Here is a 20,272-nt window from a genome sequence, read left to right as displayed (position 1 = left end):
ATGTCATATATGGCACAGTTTATCCTGCCCGGATATCTGAACTGCAGCTCTCAAAGCACAAATTTATTAATATTCTACTAAATGCAGACTGTTTCCTCCAAGGTCTGACCCAGGCACCCTCTCTTGTGAAGAGATTCCTTATAAATTTCCAGAGAAAACCCTCCAGTTCTGTCGGAGACATCTTGCACAGCAGGATATCCATCTGCTTTGGGCTTGTTTGTTGTGGCACTGCCAGATGAAAACTTTATTGTAAACTGTGCTTGGGCTCCTTAATGCATTTAGGGTGGTTTCTGTTTTCCTGGGAGTGTGGACAACCGCCACCATGGATGCAACCCGTCCATTTCAGGTTGTATGGAAGTACATCCAACTGTGATGTTGGAAGAGCTTTTCTCTGTTGATTTCTCAGAATTCAATAACCCTTGTGTGCAGAGTTTATACTTTAGTTTGCCATTTGCCCTATAGATAGATTATCTTTTCTGGCAGTAAACTAATGTTACTAGACCTAGGAACCAATACTGGTGCTATTGATTACAAGGTGTAATGTTTTCACAAGCCTAGACAGGAGTAAACGAGGCTGTTCTCAAGTTGCTTTTTTGAGATAATTGTGAATGATGGGGTTTTTGCCTTTTAGAGAGCCTTCCAGCAGCAGTGGCGATGGCAGAACACACAAGGCATAGACATAATTATCCTGAAGACCTTTTGTCTCTGAACAGGGCTTTTCTTACAGGAGTTACACTGCTTACAACAAAATCTAGCATTTCTGTTTCCACTCCTTTCATTGCTATAGCAATGAAGGGGAGTCAATATGCTTGTGGTGAAGCAAAGAGGGAGACCAACAGAGAAGACAGAAAGGTCCTGTGTCAACAGCTGGATTAGAACTTCCTCCTCAGCTTGGCATCAAAGCCAGGTTCCTGCCCTCTCCCTGTTTGTGTGAGCAGGTACTAATTATCACAGACTGACTTAGGCTGGAAGGGATCCCTCAAGTTGTAGTGTCCAATTATTTGTTCAAGCAGGGCCAGCTTCGAATTTGGCTCTGGGTCACAGCTGTCATCTGCAGCTGAGTTCTAAGAATCCTCAAGGATGGGTTTTCCACATCCTCTTCCTCAGTGCTGAGCCGCTTCCTCAGTGCTTGACAGCCCCCATATTTACTTTCAGAATCACAGAATGGTTTGAATTGGAAGGGATCTTAAAGACCATCGAGTTCCAAGCCGCACAGCTTCTCTGGGCACCCTGGGCCAGCGCCTCAACACCCTCACAGGGAAGAGCTTCTGCCTAAGAGCTCATCTCAGTCTCCCCTCGGGCAGGTTCAAGCCATTCCCCTTGGCCTGTCCCTACAGGCCCTTGTCCCAAGCCCCTCTCCAGGTTTCCTGCAGCCCCTTTAGGCACTGGAGCTGCTCTCAGGTCTCCCCTTCAGGAGCCTTCTCTTCTCCAGGCTGCCCCAGCCCAGCTCTCTCAGCCTGGCTCCAGAGCAGAGCTGCTCCAGCCCTCGCAGCATCTCCATGGCCTCCTCTGCCCTCGCTCCAACAGCTCCACGTCCCTCTTGTGCTGCTGCCCCAGAGCTGGATCAGGGCTGCAGGGGGGGTCTCCCCAGAGCACAGCAGAGGGGCAGGATCCCCTCCCTGAGCTGCTGCTCACACTCTGGGGGTGCAGCCCAGCACACAGGGGGGTTCTGGGCCCAAGCACTCACTGAAGTCAGGTCATGGGGAGCTTCTCCTCACCCAACACCTCAAGTCCTTCTCAGGGTGCTTCATCTCATCCCCCCCAGCCTGTGTTTGTGCTGGGGATTGCCCTGACCCAGGGGCAGGACCTTTGCCTTGGCCTGATTGAACTAACAGCTAATGGAATTTCTTTTGCTTGTCAGACCCCATCTGTTTTGACAAGGTATCTTTATTTTGACATTGTCTACAGGGAAGCTATTGCTCCTCATGATGGATACCTTATTACTGCCTCTGCCATCCCAAGGGTACACTTCCGTAGCCTACAGTTAAAAACATCTTGGTAATAGGAAAAGAAAAAAAAATGTGGTAATGATGGCAGCTTTCCTCCTCAGGAAGCTGTGTCAGCATGAGCACGTTACTGTATTGTATTCAGAGGTTCACACCAGTGCTCAAGCAGAGTAAAAGTGATCAGATGTCAGCAAACTCCTACTTCACTTCTGTTTATGATCAGGAAAGGCCATGACAAAGGCATTAGGAGAGGATTATTGGACATAGGACTTATTTTTATTGCTGTTTTGTTAGCTACTTTGCATCTGAAGAAGTCCAGATGTTTTTAAGTCTGAGACAGTTGTGCTGAATGGTGAGATGGGATTGAATGTTTTCCTGGTGATCAGGAGAGCTCAGCTTTCGTTCAGCATTCCCAGGGTACCAATTTGTCGAGCACTCTGCAAGTCCCTTGTGTCAGGTAATTGTTATACTGGGAAGTGAGAAGAGGACTTGAGAATGAATTTTCGTCTGAGAGAAATGAGCTGATCTGCAAAATCAGCTGAGTATGCTGCCCTCTTTCCAAAACTGCACGTTAAGGTGAGGAGCTTTCCTTGGATTGGAGTTCGCATCTAGCATCTGGCTTTTATTTCATATTTATATTTAACAAGAAATTTAAATTATGCATGAAAACTCATGCTCTTCTTTGTCAGAAGACACCCTGTAATGGCTGTAGAGATGTCACAGTTTTACCCTGTTAAAGAGTAACTGCGGTATCCTAAATGAGTTGGTATTTGTTGATTATTTTCCTTCCAGTAACACTTGTCAGTAGAAAAAATTGATTTTGTTCATGCTTAGTTTGAGCTTCTTGTCCTTTGGGGTTTTTTAAGTTGAACTGCAGAATACAGCTTGATTTCTGGAGCATTTTCCACACCAACACTGACATGGCAATTCTAGGCTAATGCTGACTTCTTCGCTCAGCTTTTTCGAAGGCAAGAAGAGATGTCTTCTGTCAGGAAAAGAAATTAAAAAAAAAAAAAAAAAAAGGAAGTATATAATTCTTCCCAGAATAGCAAATACAAACGGTAATGTCATTATTATACAGCTGAGCTCCTATCTGTGATGAGTGGAGAAAAATTCAGGACTTACCTCTGAATTCTTGCAAATGGAAGCGTCATTAACTGGTGAATGGGTTGAGGCTGACAGAGGGAGATTTAGGTTAAACATTAGGAAAAGGTTCATCAGTATGAGGGTGGTGAGAGACAGGAACAGGTTGCACAAAAAAGTTGCAGATGCTTCATACCTGGCAGTGTTCAAGGCCAGGTTGGACACAGAGGCTTGGAGCAACCTGCTCTAGTGGAAGGTGTCCCTGTCCATGGCAGCGGTTGGAGCTGATGAGCTTTAAGATTCCTTCCAACACAAACCAGCCTGTGATTCTATGATATTGTTATCTCTAAACCCCGTGTTTTTTTGTTTCTTTGCATTGTTTCTGCCAGGAGTGTTAATGAACCTCCTGTTCCGTTAGCTGCTGCATTTATCAGTAGGTTTACACTAAAAAGCTTTCCTCAATTCAGACTCCCACTCCAGTCAGTGGCATTTTCCCAAAAAGAGCACCAGGATGACCTTGTAAGTGCTATTAATAGACAATGCAGTTCAAAAAAAGTAACTGCCACATTATAAAATTAATGTTTTTCTCACTTTTTCATTGTATTGGACCCTTGGACTATAAGAAACTCCGGTACTGTGTTCAAACACTGTACCATGGCAAATTGCGTTCTTCCATATTATCTAAGAGGAACTCGAGCAATTATTTATTTCTTCAGCTGGCAGCAGCTCAAATTAAGCACCTGAAATTTTTATGTTTTTAACAGAAAGCGACAGATCACATCCTCATCCCAATCTTAGCTCATTTTTGCAAATGTAACCTTACCCAACCTAGTTATAAACATATATCATATGTCAGTCTGTTCGATTTATAGAATTTGATGAACTATATATTGTGCTATATGGGCAGTTATAATGAAGTATGTGCTATATAGTCTCCATTTTCAAATTTTCCATGAACTCATCACATTTTTCCACCTAATTTATCAGTTTCTGTGAGTATATTTTTCATTATCAAATTAATAGTAAATCACTCATTTTGCTTATTCATTATTGGGGAATTCACAATGTATTTTGATTAGACATGACAGTCCTATGGGTCTTTGGGGTTTTGACAGTAATTTCTAGAATCAGGTTTCTTGAGTAATCTTTCACATTTAAAAAGTCAGTGTTCAGGGTAACATTCTTCTCTGGCTAATGTCTCGTTATTCAAATTTAAGCCAAGCAAAGTCCAGACATTCATGCTCTGGTCGTTATCAGTAGAGATATTTGCCAACAGTTAGAGGATGATTCATCTTCCATTTCTTAAATATCTATCTTAGCATGGGATAAACTGTTCTACAGAAGTGCTTGTACCTTCAACTGCTATAGAGATAGCCCTTATAAACTAAACCATATGTCTAACTTACAGAAAGCACTAAGATTAAACTGCTGTCTGTACCTAGATGTCCTTTTCAGTATAGTCACTGAGCTCACTGCTGGTAATAGCAAAAAACTGGCACATCTCAAAGCCCTAAAACTTCTTTTTTTTGTATTCTTTGCATTTCTCACAGTATACCTTAGTGAGCGGTCTGTATTAACACCTTTCATCACTCTGTCACATCTTTCGAAACCCATAAATAGGCACAACAACTGGGTAGAAAGAAGAGATGGAGTCAGTAAAGATTGTGCATATGAAAGCCTATTTCTTCTTCAGAAACTACTGACGGTGTCATTATTAAACTCAGCTAAATAATGACTTTGTGTCTCAATAAATAAATCTTCACGTGGAATCTGGAGAGTTACAACACTTAGTTAAATTAGAAATTAAAAGTAGTATGCTAATACCAAGTGGAAATCAGATGAAAATGTATACTACATCTCTGTGAATACAAAATAATTTCTTTATGACTAATGATATTACAGTGAGTAACAGCTGAATTAATAACCATACTGCACTTAGCACAGGGAGTTATTAATGTACCGGTCCTTCATTTGGCAATTTTTAAAGTTTAGCTGCTTTGCAATAGAAGCACAGAAGCCACCTGAATATTAAACAAATATGTCACTGTTTCTTCTGAACGCAAAATAAATACAAAATACACGGGTAGAAAGGATATTAGTAACAATATGCATTAAGTACTTAAAGATTATTTACTCATTTCAGATTCACTGTAACAGTATTAATCATGCTGTGCTGATTTGGTGTTAATGTAGATAAAATATGTAATTTTGCAGCAGGTCTTTTGGAATGTCATGTTAATAAATGCCTCCTTGCATACAAACATTTGTTATTTTTCAGTAAAGAACTTTGAGGAGGCAGTTCTCATCTTTGGCAGGTGCATGAGCGCCCTGTGTGTACAGCTGCAATATTCTTCTGTACAAATAGAATTAACAGCTTAAAAAGAAATCGGGGGGATGAAGCGAATTACATGAATAAAGACAGGAAAATGGATTGCCTTTTTTTCCTCAGAAAGCAGTAGAAAAAAACAAAGTGGCACTGACATGCATATTTCACTTTATTTTCACTTAGGGATACATTAAGAGTAGCCCCATTGTAAACTAGGACACACAAATCAGCATAGCATGTCCATGAACCCAGAAGTTAATTCCTGGGTGCCTGTGTGTTATTTGTTTTCTGCCACCTCCTTCTTAGGACAAGTGCTCCAGCTGGGAGAGCTGGGCTGGGGCAGCCTGGAGAAGAGAAGGCTCCTGAAGGGGAGACCTGAGAGCAGCTCCAGTGCCTAAAGGGGCTGCAGGAAACCTGGAGAGGGGTTGGGACAAGGGCCTGCAGGGACAGGCCAAGGGGAATGGCTTTAACCTGCCCGAGGGGAGACTGAGCTGAGCTCTTAGGCAGAAGCTCTTCCCTGTGAGGGTGCTGAGGCGCTGGCACAGGGTGCCCAGAGAAGCTGTGGCTGCCCCATCCCTGGCAGTGTTCAAGGCCAGGTTGGACACAGGGGCTTGGAGCAAGCTGCTCCAGTGGAAGGTGTCCCTGCCCGTGGCAGGGAGTTGGAATTGGATGAGCTTTATGCTCCCTTCCAACCCAAACCGTTCTGTGGTTCAGTGGTTCATAATTGCCAATATAGCATGAGGAGTTATCAGTGAGGTAAAAGGGGGCAAAATGGCTATTACCGTTGTAATTCTGACGTCATGAAATTAGGCAGGGAGGCTTTTGCTCAGCATCCAGAAAGTGACTGTAGGTTTGCATGAACTATTCTGGAACGTCTTCAGGAGCACAAGTTCCAGCAAGCAGCACTGGAGAGCCGGACTCCTGTGCTTCACTGCCGAATTTCAGCATTCTAAGGCAATGCATCATCGGTGGCACTCACCCACCTCTTCTCACGCCGCTTCCAGAGAGCAGCACATCATCCTGAGGGGCTGTACAGGGCTGGATGCCTCCCTGCCATCTGGAATTCAGCACCAGGCACAACCCTGGATCCCCCAGGTCCATCCTGAGAAAGGCACTGGCAACACACAGCATCCTTCACCTCCATGCAGCTCTGCAAATATCTGAGGATTCCTCTGCACTTACAGCTGATGCCCAAAGTTGGTTCCAGCTTTCTTACACAGGCAAAGCTGCAGATGATTTAAGGGAGAACTTTACCTTGCTATTGATGAAGATAAAACCAGGATATTGACATAAATAAAGCCTTTGGAAAGAAAACAAAAATGATGAGTAGCCATTGCGCCCATTGCTTGCTTTACACAGGTGTTTGCTTAACTTCATTTCCTTTTTTCTTGGTTTTCAGGAAAGCACTTGTCTGGTCTGCATCCCAAATATGACTTTAACATTTTGTGATCTGTTTTGCCTTATTCGTTTTCTCCTGCAGAGCCAAGTTCCCACTATGTGATTTCCCTGAAGGCCTTTAACAACGCAGGAGAAGGGGTGCCTCTGTATGAAAGTGCGACCACCAGGTCAATGACAGGTGAGTTGCAGATAATCTACTCTCCCCATCAGTGAACATCAGCCTTACAAAGGTGCACACTGGACAAAATGTTTTGGTCAAAGCAATGGAAGAAATGAGTTCAACAGCCACCATGTCCTGCTAGAATAAATCAGCTTCGCTTTCCACTTAATTGCAACTACATAGATAGAAGGAATTAGTTAGCCTTTCCAGGAACTGGCTGTGTAAATTTAATGGGATGCTCACAAGTGCTTTCTTTTTATTGTGAGTTGGCTTGTGAGAAGCATGACTCCCAAACAATTTAAATATTTAAAGATCAAGGCAGAATTCTGGTCAACAGCTTCGCTGAATTAAGCCCAGATGAAATTATTTTTGTACCCTTCATTTTTAAAGCAGTTTAAATTGAAACTAATTAGTTAAGAACACACTGTCATCATGCACAACTACAAGAGCATGTAGAGGGGCTGCAGGAGGCGGAGGAACATACTGATGGGACTTCCCTGGCAGGATAAGACTAACAGAAGGGATTACCCAGCAGTAGCCGAGCAGGTTGCTTTCAAGCAGCTCTTTTACACACATGCATGTTTGGGATGCTGGCAAAGTTATAAAATCAGACTTATTCTTGTGTAGTACTGTCTTCCAGTCTGCCATGTGGTTTTTCTGCTGTAAGTGATGGGTTCATGGGACTCACAAGGGGTTAAAAGAACAGAACTGAGAGGGAAAACCAGAAAAACAGAGGGGAAAAAAAAATCAAAACATGTTTTTCCTCTGATTGGCACCATCATTTGGTGAAGGTTTTTTCCCGTGTTTCACCCATGGTGTTCAGAGCTGCCTGGAAGGGGAGCTGTGTCACTGAGAGCAAACCCAATCACTGACGCTGGCTTGGGTGGGCCACGAGGAATAAATCAACCAAATGGTGCTTCGGTGTCTCTACAAGGAAAAACATCTTTTATCCATATTTGTGAAGTATTCCCATAAGAAATCTTGGAAAGTCAGAAGGAGAAAAAAAAAAAAAAAACAGATTAATTACACGATCAAGGGCAACCATAACAAGCCACATTAGATATAATAAGTGTCAGGGAATTTCTGGCTGAAAATTATTAATCTTGTGTGGAATATACAGAGGTCATTCTTACTGAATGTTTGTCTTGTAAAACCTTCTTCCAGTGGATTTGTCTTAGGATCCATATATACTTTTGGTTTTTAAGATTTTGGTTGTTGAATCTATTTAAAAATCAGGATTTGATTTCATGTCTGTATATAACCTCTCATAAATGAAATGATACCCAGGTGTGAAAAAGGTAATTCAGGATTGGGTTCTGTTTTGGTGAATGGACCCAGTGATCGTCTGTGAGCAGTTCACCTTGGTGCTTCTTTCATATTGCTGAGACATGTCTGTGCCTGGAGATCCCCACCACCTCCCACCCAAAGGATGAAGCCTCTAAAAGGAGAAACCGGATAGGGCTGGTCACGGGGTAACATCTCAAAAAAGGCTTTTAGCAAAGCAAGAAAATACAAGAATACAAGGAATTGTGTTCCCCAAGAAGCAAATGAGCTGATGAATCCTGTGCACTAAAGAAAACAAAAAACTATGTCCATTTAGCATATACATAGACATACTTTCATCCTTGCTGGAGTGGATATGATGTGCAAACTGCAGTTACATAACATGCAATATTCACAAAAGAACGCCAAAGAGAGCAAAGAACTATTTTCTGTTGAGAGACTGCAATTACCAAAGGACAGATGCCTACGCATAAATAATAACAAATGAAACTTTGGTGGAAAATTGAGGTGGTATTTAGGGGCCTATTTTTAGCCACCCTTGGATTACAGACATTTCCCTCTTCCTCAAGTCAGTGGTGATGTGTTTCAAAAAGTGAATTATCTTGATTGATTGGGTCTGACCATTTTATGTGGCTAAACGCAGCCTGTCTTCATAATCTTCTCTACAGTAGGACTGCATTTGTCAGTATGGGAAAGAAAAAGAAAAAGGAAGTGTGATATTTGCTAAAATACCAACTGAGCTCCAGTCACATCAACTTCTGAGTTTGTAGATAAACCAAACAGAAACTGGTATTGCTCACCTTCCAAAGTTTACCACCAATTCTTCTTGAAAACTTCAGTTCAGGAAAAGAAGCTGTTAACTCAACTTGCAGAAGCTTGATTCTCTAAGTTGGGGTAAAAAAGAGATTCAGCTGCTCATTCCACACCATGTGGATTGCATCTTTGTGTTTTGAATCACTACAACAACAAAGTTGCTTCATTTCCATCAATACTCACATTCAAATTTCCTATAAAGCAGCTTTCAATGATAGAAACAGTGCTACGAGATTTTTTAACTGCCTTATTATAAATTTTACAGATCCTTATCTCCTTGTTTTTCCTTTCAAAGGCTGTAACCTCCCAAATTTCTGAATAAAAATTACAAAACCATAAAAAAGGAGTGATCAAAGAGCAGCAGTGGCTGCAACTGCACGTAGAGCAGAAAAAACGTAGCAACTGTTGATGAGGAAACATTAGTTTGGTTTATGCTTTGATTAAGCACATTATTTTAGACTGAAAAAAATAAAAGTAAAACCAAACCCGAAACCAAACCAAGCAACCTTTTGGCATGCTTTTGCTGCACCTTATCACAGCATTTTGAAATTGCATTTAGAAAAATCACAGCTGGTAAATAATGAGTAAGTATGGTTTTAAAGGTAAGCCAGAAGATGGCTGGGTGCTTCCACAAGGAAGGAGGTATTTCAATGAAGTGCTGAAGGCCAGGTTGGATGGGGCTTTGAGTAACCTGGTCTAGTGGAAGGCATCCCTTCCTGTGGCAAGATGTTGCAACTGGATGAGCTTTAAGGTATCTTCCAACTCAAACCATTCTATTATATGATTCTACGATTTAAATGGTCTCTGGTTCCCACATGGGTGCCATCACCATGCAGCTCCAAAGGGCAGAGACAGATCCCTGGAGAAACCAAGAGCATGAATGTCATTGGGGCCAGACTGAACACTCATGAGTAGAAAAATCCTCTACACTGATTGGTGGTTGTTATTTGCTGGCTGTAACAGCAGTAACCTTCTGCTGACCCAACATCTGTTTCCTTTCTCACAGCTTCATAACTCAGACTCAGAGTAACCTCCTTTGTAATGAAGTAGAAAGAGAAGCATGGCCACAGTGATCTCGACAGCCTCAGTTAACTGAACGTGTCAGCACGCCACTCAAAAGGCCTGAACTTTTGGAAGCAAAACTAAATGTGGCACTGTCTTTATTAATTAAGCCAGAAATTTCTTCTGACACTGCATAATGCACCAGTGAGGCATGTGCTTGGTGCTCAGCATCTTGCTCCCCAAAGACCACTCCGTCACAGACATATTGGAGAGGAAATGTGCTTCTTCCTTAAGGAGGAAGCCTACTTGAAGATAATCCATGTCTTCATGCCTGTATGTGCACATTAAACACACTGACAGTATTAAACAAACAACTGCAAGATTTTCACTTCAGCACTTTCAGCAGTGAAATTGTCATGTTCTGTTTTGCCTAAAAAAAGTTTAAGCAGATGCATAATATGTTCCTTTCAAAAAGTTAAATCAACAGAAGAGCCCAAAAGAGGCTGCCAATAGAGAAAAGTAGGAGTAACTTCTAAACATGTGAGAGTATGCCATGTCTATAGATCAGGTTGAAAGTTGACACACTCTCCACTTTGTAGTGTTTCCAACAATGTGCTGTTTACATGATTTGATTTTTTAAGAAAATGTTGAAGAAACACTGTGCATTGACTTCATATTGTGTGAAGAAAACACAGCATACCTCGAAGTATTTATCATAGAATCATAGAATAGTTAGGGTTGGAAAGGACCTTAAGATCATCCAGTTCCAACCCCCCTGCCACAGGCAGGGACACCTCACACTAAACCATGTCACCCAAGGCTTCGTCCAACCTGGACTTGAACACCGCCAGGGATGGAGCATTCACAACTTCCCTGGGCAACCCATTCCAGTGCCTCACCACCCTCTCAGTAAAGAACTTCTTCCTTATATCTAATATAAACTTTCCTGTTAAAGTTTGAACCCGTTACCCCTTGTCCTGTTACTACGGTCCTCGATGAATAGTCCATCCCCAGCATCCTTGTAGGCCCCCTTCAGGTACTGGAAGGCTGCTCTGAGGTCTCCACGCAGCCTTCTCTTCTCCAGGCTGAACAGCCCCAACTTTCTCAGCCTGTCTCCATACAGGAGGTGCTCCAGTCCCCTGATCATCCTCGTGGCCTCCTCTGGACTTGTTCCAACAGTTCCATGTCCTTTTGATGTTGAGGACACCAGAACTGCACACAATGCTCCAAGTGAGGTCTCACGAGAGCAGAGGGGCAGGATCACCTCCTTCGACCTGCTGGTCACACTCCTTTTGATGCAGCCCAGGATACGGTTGCTTTCTGGGCTGTGAGCGCACACTGCAGCCGGCTCATGTTCATTTTCTCATCGACCAACACCCCCAAGTCCTTCTCTGCAGGGCTGCTCTGAATCTCTTCTCTGCCCAACCTGTAGCTGTGCCTGGGATTGCTCCGACCCAGGTGTAGGACCTTGCACTTGGCATGGTTAAACTTCATCAGGTTGGCATCAGCCCACCTCACAAGCGTGTCGAGGTCCCTCTGGATGGCATCGCTTCCCTCCGGCGTATCAACCGAACCACACAGCTTGGTGTCATTGGCAGACTTGCTGAGGGCGCACTCAATCCCACTGTCCATGTCACCGACAAAGATGTTGAACAAGACCGGTCCCAACACCAGTCCCTGAGGGACACCACTCGTTACCGGTCTCCAGCCGGACATCGAGCCATTGACCACAACTCTTTGTGTGCGGCCATCCAGACAGTTCTTTATCCACCAAGTGGTCCACCCATCAAATTGATGTCTCTCCAATATAGAGACATGGATTTCGTGTGGGAGACAAGTCATGGAAAATAGCACTTAGCGCTGCTTAGTTTTGTTGTAGTGATATGACTGAAATGTTGCTGATGTGTTCTCATTTTGCATTAATGCCTTTCTTTCTGTTCTCCTCATGTTCCTCCTCCTCATTAATGCCATGCATTTAACCCATTGTGATGTGTGCCCCTTGGTGGCTGTTTGATTTTTGGTTTCTTTTGTTTGTTTTTTTTTTCTTTGTTTAACTTACCTGTTCATTTAATTTGGAATGCTCATTTGCTGATGTATGGACCCAGACCCCATTGATCCATTAGAAGTTGATTTTTATCCTTTGCTTGATGATTTCCCTACCTCAGTCCCAGATATCTCCACCCCCATGCTCCCACCAGTAGGTGTCCAGGCTGTTGTACTTACGCATGATGCAGTGAGGGTCATCTGGGCAGATAACTCTGTCCCAAAGAATCAAAAGACAACGGAGGTTCGCTTCTACACGGTCCGATGGAGAACAAGCTATTCAACAAATGCTAAGTATAAGGTGAAATTTTAACACATTACGAATTTATGAGCTATTTCATCTGTTTGTGTTTTATTTGCAAAGACTCTGAATTGGCTTTTATGAACTTTCCTCAACCAAATCTCCCATTTCAATTAAAAGGAAACTTGTCTGAGTAAGTACTGCTCCCTAGAAACCCATGTGTTTAGTTGGATGAACGCCATAGTTTAATTCCACATGCCAATTGTTGAAAGTTTTGATCTTTAATCTTTACCAATCAGACATAAATTAGTCATCGATTTAGGGGCATGATACTGTAGCGTGAATAGGAAGAAATACCAACTGCAAACCCACCCACACTGTATGACAATTCCACCCACCCATATTACACATTCCAAGTAGGAAAAAAGGAAGGTTAGTTATGAGAAAACATAATTTGAATGGATTGGTAGCAGCATGCTACTGTATGGTAATTTCTTTTCAAGTCTTAATGAAAGCAGCACCAAAAGCAGCAAAGAGATGTGGTGGGACAGGGAACGGAAAGGAGCAAGTGTAGACTTCAGGCTTTTTAGTTTGCTTGGGTTTGAACAATAAGCTATATATCCCTACTATTGTCAGCTTAAATATTGCATCTCATATAGCATCCACCTTCCCCATGATAAGTGTGTCGTTCCTCCCTTGCACTACCATAGTAGTTGTTTTCACTTGCCTAAAGGACCACATTGATCCATAGTGAGTTGTTTGCTATGGATGTATTTTTATACTGCAAGTGGATGCCTCATTTTTCACTGTTCTCTGTCTAACAAAAGCAGCCTCATACAAGTCATTTTTACAAGGACTGTGGAACAGGCCATGCTCTATCCAGCACTAAGGCTGCTTTGATTAGAGCCTGAGTGATGTGTCTGAATATAGGCTGCCCTTTCTAAACCCCAGAGAATGGCTCTACTCCTTTTCTAGGTTTGCGGTACACCTGCCCTACAGATTGATCTTGAGATCAATCTAGACTGGAAGATGTAGGATTGATGATGGAGGAGCTTTTGCCTTCAATCCCTTTTCTGAGCGTGATTTTTTTCAGCTCTCCCAGGATATGTCTCCATCAGAATCTGGCTCACTGGTGCTTGGCTGAGTCCGTGTGCTGCCACAGACTATTCATTTCGATTTCATTACGTCTGATTTGCCTTCACTCCAGCTGAAAAGCCCATTCAGGCCAGCTGGATTTTTGCTGAAGGTGCTGAACCCCGTAAGGCTTTTAAATAATAGTACATCTTTACAAGGTATAAAAGTCCATACCTTGCTTTTCTATCTACTGCCATACTTCGGGCAACTTCAGATGCTGACATGGTGACCTGCAATACTAGACACAAATTTTGTATGCTCATGCAGTTGTAACAAGCTCGTAAGTAATTAAGAGTGCCAAAATGATGCATTGCAATGTTTTGAATGCCCTACCTTGCTTCAACTCCTATTTAGAGATGGATTTCCATTCCCAGCAAATAGAAGAGTATAACACAGGAAACACAGCAAGTCCCAGTTTGTAGCTCTAGTGATGAACTCAAAGCTCCAGAAAAAAACAGCATTATATTTTGCCACTCACAGTCAGTCATAACATTTTCTCTAGTTTCCCAATGCATGTAGTGAGCTGCATGGAGTGGAAAATGGTGGGCGACAAATAAAAATGATCAAAAATAGCCCGTTTAATCCAGAGTGCAGGAGAAACATGTTTGGAGGTGTCAAGATCAATGGCTTTCTGCTAATCAAGTAGATTGACATCTCTCACAAAGCCACACACAGGGCTCTGGAAGATGTTCAGATGTGGGAGACTAAAGAGGAGCAAGAGTGAAGTCACGTTTTTTTGCAACCATCTCTAGTTTAGTCTGTGCGTAACATGTAAAGAGCAGGTCTGATTCATTTATTTCAGTTCTATCACCCAAAAGCAGAAACAATCAAAAATCTTTGAAGAGGGTCTGTTTTCTTGAAATAACCACATTTTTTCAAGGAAACTGGAAAAACCCTATTATGTTATTCTTTGAAAACAGTGGAGAAAACTTCCCTTCTTCAGAGGGGTTTGGATGAGTCTCCCAATTAGGTTCCCAAAGTGCTTACCTGTGTTTTGGCATTGAATTTCCAAGTCTTTTGAGATTTTCCCATTAAGTCTCCCACCACTTCAGAACTATGTATCTTCAACATAATGAAGGGTTTAGCCTTTCTCATGGAAGTGGGAAGTTTATAAATTTAACTTTGCCCTGCCAACCTTACTTTGTGCAAACTTTCCCAAACAGCTATCCTGTGGTATTACTAAAGGTACTTAATACAGTTACACCCCCTTCATCTCAATGTGATACTAACTTCAAGGATGTTTCTACTGTTGAAATGCTAATATTTAGTTCTGAGCAAAAGAGTCAAAGAAAAAAACTCAGCTGGAGACAAATAACTTTCCTTTTACGAAAAAGAACCCAATGTCTTTATGTTCCACTAAAGACCATTTTGTCCAGGAATAGGTTCAAACCCTATTGTTTCTTTCCATGTGAATTTTTCCTGACTGTAGTGCATAAGGACTTCTACAGTGATAGTTATCAGTTTTAGTTACGCTCAGTCATGCTGAGGAGTTTTTTATGCAGTAAGTTATTTTCTTTCTTGCATAATATTTTCTGGGGGAGAAAATTATTTTTCTCTATGTTAAAATCCAGCTTTATTCAAAGAATAATTTGTATAAACTCCAGCAGGTAGATTTTGCCATCTCTGGCAAGTGGCTGAGTAGTTCAGCTGAATAGTTTATTAACACTTTTAAGTGATGTTTTTGCTTCAATAAGACTTTTAACAGAGGGAAATTTTCTGCTGGAGTAAACTCTTAGTACAAGTTGCAAACTTGCTAATTTCCAGGAACTAGGAGTTTTAATTGAGTCTGGTGCTGCGTTAAGTCTTCATATCAAGTAGCATGCAAAACATGTGAGAGCATTTGTGGTTAAAACAGCGTACCATGTAGGCAAATATAGCCATCAGTCATAGAATCATTGATTCATAGAATAGTTAGGGTTGGAAAGGACCTTAAGATCATCCAGTTCCAACCCCCCTGCCACAGGCAGGGACACCCCACACTAAACCATGTCACCCAAGGCTCTGTCCTACCTGGCCCTGAATACCACCAGGGATGGAGCATTCACAACTTCCCTGGGCAGCCCATTCCGGTGCCTCACCACCCTCTCAGTAAAGAATTTCTTCCTTAGATCCAATCTAAACTTCCCCTGTTTAAGTTTTAGCTCGTTACCTGTTGTCCTACCACTGCAGTTCGTAATGAAGAGTCCCTCTCCTGCATCCCTGTTATAGACCCCCTTCAGATACTGGAAGGCTGCTATGAGGTCTCCACGCAGCTTCTCTTCTCCAGGCTGAACAGCCCCATATTTCTCAGCCTGTCTTCATACAGGAGGTGCTCCAGTCCCCTGATCATCCTCGTGGCCTCCTCTGGACTTGTTCCAACAGTTCCATGTCCTTTTTATGTTGAGGACACCAGAACTGCGCACAATACTGCAAGTGAGGTCTCACAAGAGCAGAGTAGATGGGCAGGATCACCTCCTTCAACCTGCTGGTCACGCTCCTCTTGATGCAGCCCAGGATATGGTTGGCTTTCTGGGCTGCGAGCGCACACTGCAGCCGGCTCATGTTCATTTTCTCATCGACCAACACCCCAAAGTCCTTCTCTGCAGGGCTGCTCTGAATTAATGTCTCTGCAAAGTAAATTTCTCCCACACACACACCCGCCTTGAATATTGCTGCTTTATTCTTTGGTGTGGTGGAAAATTGATGTCCCATTTTCGATAAAAGTCGATTGATTTTTGAATCATCTGATGATTGGCATCAGAATTGCATTACTGGTGCATTCCAGAAAGAGCCTTGTTGTGAACCGCTTCGCAAATGTGAAGATCAAGGTATTCTTCTGATCAAAAGTCACATGTATCTTGTCCTTACTCAGCTAACTTTAGTCTACAGATATATAAACATGTAAAAATGTGCTCCACATCTACTCACTGTCCTATAAGTTGTGGATGCTGAAGGACTGCACATCAGGCTCTGTAGCTGAAGAGCGTGGGAATTGATTTTACCCAATTGTCACCAATTTGTCTGATAATTTTCTTCTCACTTGTCTTCTTTGATACTAGTTTGAGCTGAAATTGTTCCTTACTGCAGACAGAGGTAAAAAGCTAAATCAGCTAAAAATATATGAACAATTTAATATTCATATCAACATCGACACGTTTACTTGTTCATAACATATCACAGTGAGGCAGATCAATAGTATGTTTCAAATATAATATAATTTATAAACACATTGTATTTAACCAAGAAAAAGTGTGATTTGTGAATACAAAAATGCAACTTTATGCAGCTGTTCTGGTCATATTTTGATCTTTATCATAAATACATGTTAACTTCAGAAACTGGGAAACCTTAGTAAGGACCATTCTTGGGATAAAAATGTTTTCTGAACCTCCACTAAAAATCAGCAAAAACCAGCAACATCAGCAATAAAAACCTCTTTTTTTAGAAGGACCCTATCATAGAGGCTGAAAATGGGTGTTTAATTTATGAAAATATCGCAATTTTTTGTCCTCTTACAGACATAGATGCATGACATAGGGTTAGCTTTCAATTTACACGCGGAAAACAAGACATGGCAAATTGCTTTATGTGGGAATAGGCAAAAATAAAGCATCACAATAATTTATTCAACTGCTTATGGTACTAAAAATATTCCCATTAAGGTGCGCAGTAGCAATAGAGCTATTTTGCTTGAAAAGGGAATCCTCTGTAACCGTGTTTTGCTTAACTACTAGCAGAAAGGGTATCTCTAAAGATGTTCTCCACTTTCTCTCTTCGTAGTCAGCAGATACGACTGCTCTGAGTCACACTGTGATAGGTCTGAAGCCGAACACCATGTACGAGTTCTCTGTCATGGTCACCAAAGGCCGACGGTCCAGCACCTGGAGCATGACCGCACATGCCACCACCTACGAAGCAGGTATGGCAAGAGCTGCTGGGATGGATTTCTTTGGGGTTTTTCATATTTGTCATCAAAAGCCTTGTTCAAGTTCAACTTGAACAAGTTCAACATGAACTGACACTTTATGTACAAATTTAACTGTTTTTCCTCACTTCTTTTCATGGGTAGTGAGGCAGAGCAGTCATTCTATTGAGCTCTGATGTCACTGCAAGAAGTTAGGAGATGGTAGTACCTTGGCCTATAGTATAACAAGTAGCTGTGACTTCTGATACCAATGATTTAAAAGAGTTTTCAAAGAAAGCCAAGATCAGGTGACAACAATTATTCTATTATCATTAGATAATGATAATTACTACTTTAAAATTTTTACCTCAAAAGTTCTGTGTCATTTTGTCTCCAGTTCATAACTTCCCATCTTACCCTCTTAGTAGAAAGGATTCAGTAACAGCTTCCACCTGCTACACATCCTTCTTGACCAAAAGTCCTGACTTACAGGTCTGTTCATAACATTGTGTGGACATATTTTAGTGGTTTGCTGTGTGATGTGCTGGTGGCTGATGCTTCAGCCCAGGCAAAACCTTTTATCACTTACAGTGACTAAATCTTTGTGTGCAAAATTAGAGACAGAAACCAGGAAAAAATTCCAGTCAAAACCTAGTCAATTGAGCAGCCTTTTCAGCTTGCATATTATTTACTATAAAGACATAATTACCTACCCTGTGCAAATTGTTCTTATATAAATTCCCAGCTAACAGTTTGTAATGCATCTCTTCTATCCTCAGTGTGTTTACACATCTGTATATTATTTTCACCAAGCAGCCATTCTCAATATTAACAATATTCTTATAATAAGCAAACACACTTCGAAGGTTTAATTTAACTGCTCTTCTCAAGCGTTTGAGTGGTATTTTCCAAGAAAGAAGCTATGATACATCCTGCTTGAAGTATGAAAGATACTTCAGATTCTGAAGGGGAATGAATGCAGTTTTGATAAAAGACACCAGGTACATATTATATGTAGCCCTAATTCGGTAGGATAAAAATATTTGAAAAGGGATGAAGATGTAGTGATCTCTGCAGATAACATCCTCTCCAAAATGTAATTCTTTCTTTATATTTCATGTGCTTTCCCTTACCCACAGTAGCGAAACAACATGCATGGGCTTTACTTCTAGTTATCATGCAGATGTTAATGGCGACACGTATCATGATCCCTAGGCTGTCTTTAAAAGAGGGTGGGAGTCTTGTATTAAATTTTAATTTCTTTGAGAATAAGCTATTGAGCCCCTCTTTTGAAACTCCTGAGTACATTTCAGAGGATCATAGAATCATATAATACCACGTTGGAAGGGAACTGAAGGACCACCTGATCCAACATTTCTAGGCACAGGAAGACCTATACTAGGTGGCCCAGCACCGTGTCCAGCCCAATCTTAACAACGTCCAATGTTGAGGAGTTCAGCACTTCCCTAGGGGGATTGTTGCAATGGCTGGCTGTTCTCCATGTGAAAAATGTCCTCCTGTGTCCAATTCGAATCTCCCCAAGAGTTATTTGTGCCCATCACACCTCATCTTTTCCATGGGACTTCTTGTAAAAAGGGAGTCTTTGTCTTCTTTGTAGCCACCTGTTAAATACTGGCACATGGCATAAGGTCTCCCTGAACCTTCTTTTCCATAGGCTGAACAGACCCACCTCTCTCGGCTTTCCCTTGCACAGCCTTCCTGTCCTTGGATCATCTCTGTGGCCCTTCTCTGGACCCTCTCCAGTCTGTCCACATCTTTTTTGTATAGCAGGGAACAAAACTCGTGTATTCCATATGTGGCCTGACAAGCACTGACTAGAGCTTTTAAATCACTGAGCTGCATGAGACTGTATACTGCAGAACCCCTAGATTTTCCACATTCTCTATGATTGCCTATATATCTCTCTGTAGTCGCTTGTTCATAGATAAGAATGGCTGTGGTTTTGCTGAAGGTATTTTTCTTCTTCATCTGTTGTAGACAGCAGCATGTACATTTGGACACCAAATTAGTACATACTGTATTTTCTAAGTGGGGCTGGTATCTTGAAAACACTCTAGATGCCTTTACAAACTGGTTTCTACCAGCAGATACCAAAAGAGGTCTGCCGATAAATTTTGATTTGTTGGGCTTTTTTTAATGAAAGCCACAGTATACACCAGTTAAATAACAAAGGGAAAACAAGAGGGAATATATATGTCCTTACGTTTTCCCATGTGATTGCAATGCAATTATCTGAGCTTGATAGAGCAGCTCTATTTATTAAGGGCATCCTGCACTGCTGATCTTTATTGCCTATTTTGTACCCATTCCGCATGTTGAATTTCCTGTAATGATATTAAAGAACATACATATCAGCATCAATAAAGAATTCACTCAAGATTACTACCATGGCTAGGGAGAGATGTTATGCCCAATATTCAAAAGCAACTCTCAGAGCCAAGTTCCATCCCCAGATCAGCCTACACAAGTCTTACTGATATGAGGGGTGTTAATAAGTGCTAAGTGAAACTTCTAAAGCTTTGATTTTTCTCATGATATCTTATGTTCACAATCTTCAGCCGCTCAGCAGAGCTCATATGCTACTCACCAGCACAGAAAGGTTGTGCTACAGGAGGGGTTTGCAAACTTGGCTAGTTTAGCCTCAAAAAGACAGAAAATCTAGGAAAAGAAAGGGTTAATTAGTTCATCAAAACATGTCAGAAGTGTTAATATCAGAGAAAGGAAAACGGCGTTTAACATAAAAATGCTGTTTGCCTACAAAGAGATGGATGCACTTTTGTTGAAATTTTTGCAATGGTAGATAACATCACAGGATAGGCTTGGCAAAAATAGACAGGGGAAATTTTACTTTAAAAATTGAGTGAGATTCATTTATGAAAATGGTTATTTCTTGCAGTTCCCTGAAAAAGCAGGGCCATGCAAGATGGCGAAGAGAAGG

The 20,272-nt window shown here is 41.7% G+C and overlaps 1 protein-coding gene across 1 annotated transcript in view; it reads left to right on the top strand.

Annotated features, from left to right (window-relative positions):
* DCC (DCC netrin 1 receptor) overlaps positions 1-20,272 on the top strand; it is a gene marked incomplete at both ends in the record, with an annotated part of 627,385 nt that overhangs the window by 543,072 nt on the left and 64,041 nt on the right. The window contains 3 exons of the mRNA XM_080637247.1: positions 6,836-6,931; positions 12,178-12,356; positions 17,190-17,328. Of these exons, the coding sequence (XP_080493373.1) occupies positions 6,836-6,931; positions 12,178-12,356; positions 17,190-17,328 (414 nt within the window). The remainder of the gene's footprint in view (positions 1-6,835; positions 6,932-12,177; positions 12,357-17,189; positions 17,329-20,272) is intronic.

This window comes from Psittacula echo (assembly GCF_963264785.1).
Source record: "Psittacula echo genome assembly, chromosome: Z".
Taxonomy (NCBI): Eukaryota; Metazoa; Chordata; class Aves; order Psittaciformes; family Psittacidae; genus Psittacula; species Psittacula echo.
The sequence above is the reverse complement of the archived record's forward strand: the minus strand, read 5'-3'. Positions and strand labels throughout refer to the sequence as shown.